The sequence below is a fragment of the Buceros rhinoceros genome, unplaced genomic scaffold (assembly GCF_000710305.1).
Source record: "Buceros rhinoceros silvestris isolate BGI_N320 unplaced genomic scaffold, ASM71030v1 scaffold34701, whole genome shotgun sequence".
Taxonomy (NCBI): Eukaryota; Metazoa; Chordata; class Aves; order Bucerotiformes; family Bucerotidae; genus Buceros; species Buceros rhinoceros.
The window spans coordinates 18893-24319 of NW_010395414.1; the positions used below are offsets into that span (position 1 = coordinate 18893).

The window sequence follows — 5427 nt, forward strand, 5'->3', positions numbered from 1 at the left end:
GTCGTTAGAAACGTGGACGTTGCATTACGTACTAATTCAGTGAAGGGCACCACGGCATGTTTCTTTACACAGGAGCCTCCTCTGCACCAGCGCATAGCTTCAGTTGCTGCTGTCACCTGTCTGGTGACAACCGGCAGCGCTCTCAGGAGGCCCGGGGTGCTGCTCCCACGCTGGCAGGACGCAGGCGTGGCCATGCCTGACGCTGCCTTAGCCACAGCTCCGGGGTTTTCAGTGTGTCTCACACTACAGCGAATGGATACAAGGAACACTGTAGCTTATGCATCCAGTTCCACACAACTTGGCTCATGTCTGACTAAAAGCCAGCTCTTGAGACTTTGAATCTCAGCTGATCGTCGTTCTTCAGTGTTAAAAAGGGGGAGGATCACTGGAAATGTGGATTAGAGTCTCACTGTACCGCAGGGATGTTAGAAGTAGTACCTGTCAGCTCATGTGGCCCCCTTCGCCATCTCCTTGGCCCAACAATGAGAAAGGAGCAAGGGGAATGATTTGTTCCTCTCTTGCATGTTCTGAAGGAGCTAATGCTCTTGTTGATCTTGTGCATAAGAGATGGCTGTGCGTTTTCAGGTGCTGCTGCTGCCGCTCTTTGCTGGAACCAAGCATCTGTGCCCAGCAGAAATCCCTCGCTCTCAGGGTGATGCTGAGTAGCGCCACAGCAGGGCCACGCAGAGGTGCTGCCTGTCACAACAGCAGTCAGTCCTCATCCCTGTTGTGTAGTGGGATGACAAATACAGAGATGTCATCGTACGATGCCTCGTGGCTGTCATCCAGCATCCACTGGTGGCCTCTCTTCTTGCCCCTTGCTCTGCACACCAAGTGCTTGGCCAGTTCTGAAAATCTGTGGGTGGAAAAAAGTGCAGTTTGGGTTAACATGGCGCTACTCCCTTACGATCAACACCGAGGTGTGGCTTTACGTTGTCAAAATAGTAGGAATTTTTAAAGACACCAGCTTTTCCCTTGTTTCTTTAGGATGGGGAGAGATGAGGTGGCAGGTTCCAGAGTTAGGGAAAAGGCTTGGTCATGCCAGAGCTGACCTAGAAGCAGAGCAATCTCAGCCTGCTTTTGGTCTGACCAGGTTCTTGGGAAGGGAAGACAACGGCAAAGCTGATGGTACCTGTGAGGATCTGCCCTGTTTTCTGCAAGAAAGCTCCTGACCACATGGGCCACCTCTTTGTTGCACAGAACATCCCAGAGGCCATCAGTTGCCATGATGAGGACATCGTCTTCCTTAATGTCATGCAGAGCAAAGTCAAATACATTCACCTGGAAAGCAGAGGAGTAAATCAGTGACAATTCCTGCCATGTACTGGTGGGGTCAGGGGAAGACAAAGTGGGACCAGGATGCTTTGAAGCTTTTCTATCCCCTTGCTGCTATGCTTCTGGATTCCTCTGTCTGGAAGATTCTCTGGGCAGCATGCAGAGCGATGGACACAGCTAAGACCTGCTGGGTCTGTCACAGGTGGGTGCTACAGAGGAAGAGCACAGCACGTTTAATTCCATCCTGCAATTTCCGTGTGCTGCGACTCACCTTGGGAATGCAGGAGAGGAAAGGTTTGACTTCAATGTTGGTGTCGATGACTTTGAGTTGATGATCCCCCAGACCTCGAGAGACAGCCAGAGTCCCCAGCAAGCGAGCCTGGCCCAAACACAGCAAAACAGTAACGTAACGTAAGAATGTGGCATCTTTGATGGCTGACTTGTGGCTTGTCCTGACTGATCTCTGTGTTGCCTTCAGGACCCTTCCCCAAGCACCACCCAGAACAGCCCCTGGGGACCTTAAGAAATGGAGGAGTGAAGAGAAGTGGAGGCCTGATGTGAACGTGGAGGCAGCCTGCATGTCACCAGCTCCTGGTGGCCCATGGTGTGCTCTGGGGAATGCTGCAGACCTCAGGAAGCCCGTGGTGACATCTGCTTGGTTTACGGCGGTGAGGAAGAAAACCGGGTTGGTTTGGCGGGGAGGGGTTGGGGTGTCCTTTCTCCTTGCAAAGGGGGAGGTGATAGGGCTTTCTGCTCAACCCCAGCAGGCAAATGCTGGATGTGTGCGGTCATTGTTTACGCCCTGCCTCCTCCTTGCCTCTTCCAGCCTTTTCTCCAGGAACAAGGTGTGTGGGAGAAGTGCTAGTTAGAGCTGGAGGAGACACTCCAAAGTGGGATCTGCTGAAGTAAGTCCTCAGCTGAAATGAGTTCTTGTGTGCAAGGGGAGATAGGAAAGGGGAGGCTGGCTGGGGGCTGCTCTCTGCTCTGCCAGCAGCTACTCTGGAGGAGGGGGCAGGCTCTCTGCTCCGGAGGGCTCTGGTTGCTCTGACCAGGCAACATGGTGCTAGTGAAGGGAGCTGCTGTACTGGGGCTGTGGGGCTGTGCTGTGCTGGAGAGCCCCAGAGCACTGGGTGCTCTGCAGCCCCAGTCTGCTGTAGTGCCCTCGGAGCGTGCCTCTGAGAGATGGGGGCACTGAAGACCCCCAGCAGACTTGCCTCTACCTTCCTAGTGTGTGAAGCATTAAGCTACCTGCTTCCCGTGACCATGGACGAGAGGATACTTGAGGTCAGCTTTCTCCACTGTCTTGTATCCCCTGGAAGAGAGAATTCACCATTGATTGGGGATTTGTCTGACTTGGGGATACAACCCAGCCAGAGCATTCCAGCTGTGATTTAACCCTTGTGGTGCCCCCACAGAGGCAGCTGACTGAGGAATGGGCAAGGTGACCTGCTGAGGCAGACACAGTGAAGATGACCCCTTGCTGAATGCCCAGGTGGCTTTCTCTCCCCATTTCCTCCACAGGTTTTACCTACACAAGGCTGGGATCCCACCTCGCAGGATCCCAGAAGAATCCTTTCAGCTGCTTCCTAACTGCCTTCTCAGGGCTCCAGTCCTTCAGTCGGGGGGAGGCTGCTCACAGCATCCTTCGCTTGGTCTGGCACAGCCTTACACTGTCAAGCCCCCTGCTCTCACTGGTGGGCCGCATCCCTTCTCCTTTCACCTCCCCATCACTACAAGCAGGTAAAGCTGCCCTGTGCCACAGCCTTAGCCTCAGGCAGAAGGGACTCACCAGCCCTCCATGAAGTAATCCCGGTACAGGACTTTCTGGCCCACATCATTTCCCTTCAACCTCCGTGGAAACTCAAAGCGCGTGAACTCACCATCCAGGAGCTTGGGGAAAAGAAAAGCCTAGGGGAGGGAAGGCAGGTGTGAGGATGGCCAGGTTCTGCCTCAGCGGAGTAGGACACCGGGACTGGCACTCCCAGCAGCAGAATGGAGGACACAACTGGGAAAGCACATCCCAAGAAGGACATAAACATCTCCTGTACTAAAGGCTGTTGGTTGAATCTTGTCCCCAGCCCTCCCTGGCTTGTGCCAGGTGACGTGCTGGCCATGCAGTGGCCTTCAGGGAAAGCCAGTGCTGCTCCTGCCTCAAGCCCTCTCTGACCCAGTGGGATGCTTACAGCTGGATTGTTTGATGCATGAGAGGAGTCACTCACCAGGTGCTGGATTCGCTGCCTCTCTGTCTCGGGTGTGAACTCACAGCTCATGGGCACAATGCTGTCCTTCAGAACAAGAATTGCCCTGCGAGGGGCAAGAGGAAAGAAAAGAGCTGAGCTGTCACAGCAGCCTTGAAATCTCCTTCCACTTTTAAACACCTGCCAGGCTGAGCTCACCGCTGCACTCTCACCCCAGTGCTGCCCTTGGCTGGGCAGGGTTAGTTCCTGGAAATCCCAAAACCCTTCCAGGAGGCAGAGAGCACCCATCCTTCCACCAGCTCCTGTGGCAGGCAGCCAGGAAACTGCAGGGCTGCACATCTACCTTCTGCAGGATTAACTAAGGTGCTGGAAACCTGGCTTATCTTCCCAGCTCTAGCCCCAGCGACTTCCCCCTTTTACTAAGGCTCACCTGCTGTCCCCAGCGTTGGCCACAAACAGCTTTCCCTGGAAATAAAGGGCAGCCAGAGCAGTACAGCCACCCATCTGCTTTGTTGCTTCCATCTCCTGGCCAATGACTTCATCCTGTTGTTCGAACAAGTTTGGAGAGTGACGTGAGTCAGGCTGCTGCTTTCTGCAGCTGCCTCGTGCCTCTCGGCAGAAATCCAGAACCACAACTGACCACAGAGGGACCACAGGAAACCAGGTGAAGATAACGTTGCTTTGGTACAGGCAGCAAACTGGGTGCTACCAGCCTAAAGACTGCTTCAGGAGTGCGAGGGAGAGAGCAAACTTGTGTGTGCTGTACAGGTGGGGTACTCACGCATTCCTGGAAGGCGTTCTCCAGGGCTCCCACCACCAGATCTGCTGCGTGGATGTGCTTCTCCTCCACAAACTGGGGGTCGCTGTCGCAAACGCAGTGTCTGCTGAGGTGCATGGGAGGACGGGCCTCTGTGATGCCCCCCACAACCTCCTCCAGCTTCTGCTTGATGCAGTAGTGCAAATAGTTGGAGGCGATGATGGCAGCTTCTGGGCCACCATGGCCGTCAAACAGTGCCCAGTAACAACCAGTCAGAAACTGCAATGAGGAAGAGGTATAAGACAGCAAAGAAGAGGAGTAAGACAGGCTGGAGAGGTCACACAGATGGCAGGCTCACAGCCAGGACGGGACTGTGTGTGTTTTGCCCGGCTTTTCCACCCCAGCCACCCTTCCCTGCCACTAGTTAACCCCCTGTGCAGCTCAAACTCATGTGATGCCCACGTGCTGCTCTGCCAGACTCATTGGAGGTGCAGCCACCCACCCTCACATGCTGTTCCTCTGTGTTCTTGGGGAGATGGGGCTGTGTTACAAGAGACGAGGCAGAGCTGCTGCCAGGTGAGAGCGTCCCCTGGGCCTGGTCCATGCTACTGTCCCTGAGTGACAACACACCGGCCCTTGAAAGCAGAGCGAGGACAGTGAAGGAAAGGTGAGGGCACCAAGTAAAGGACTTGGATGACCTCAAATGTTGTAAGTCATGGGTCGTGGAAGTAGAAATGTCACCTGTGGGCAGACCTGGGTGTTTGCTGGCCAGACACAGGGTACCTGGGTCCCCTAAACACTGCAAGGAAGGGTTTCAGTGCATGGGCGTGTGGGACTAATGGGGCAACCCCCTGTTTCCTGTACCCAGGCCTTTGGGTGAGGACCAGGACTGGCAGCGGGGTCAGCTCAGCGGGCCTGGGGGCTATACCTGCGTGGAGCACAGGATCAGCCATTCCTCATCCTCCTCCAGGCCCGGCTCTCTCCTCCGGATGGAGATCTGACAGCAGGCCGCCTGGTCCTCATTGAACTCCGACTTCTCTGCGTTGATAACCCTGGGGGTGTAAAGGCTTCGGGTGAGGCGTGCGGATGCACTGCTGCTTGCCCTGCTCCCAGCCAGCTGTGCTGGCTGCTCGGCAGCCACTGACAAAGGCTGTACCTTGCCCCTTCCCTCCATCCCCCCCTCCCCCGTCCCTTTTC

The 5427-nt window shown here is 55.2% G+C and overlaps 1 protein-coding gene across 1 annotated transcript; it reads right to left on the reverse strand.

The window, feature by feature from the left end:
• Positions 1-711: 711 nt before the first annotated feature.
• On the reverse strand, positions 712-5282 carry PPM1M (protein phosphatase, Mg2+/Mn2+ dependent, 1M; the record flags this gene model as incomplete). Its single annotated transcript, XM_010145545.1, has 9 exons — positions 712-856; positions 1133-1281; positions 1547-1654; positions 2524-2587; positions 3065-3183; positions 3495-3579; positions 3904-4016; positions 4255-4509; positions 5159-5282. Coding segments are annotated over 9 exons (1162 nt in total), but the record flags the coding sequence as incomplete, so codon positions are not given.
• Positions 5283-5427: the final 145 nt, after the last annotated feature.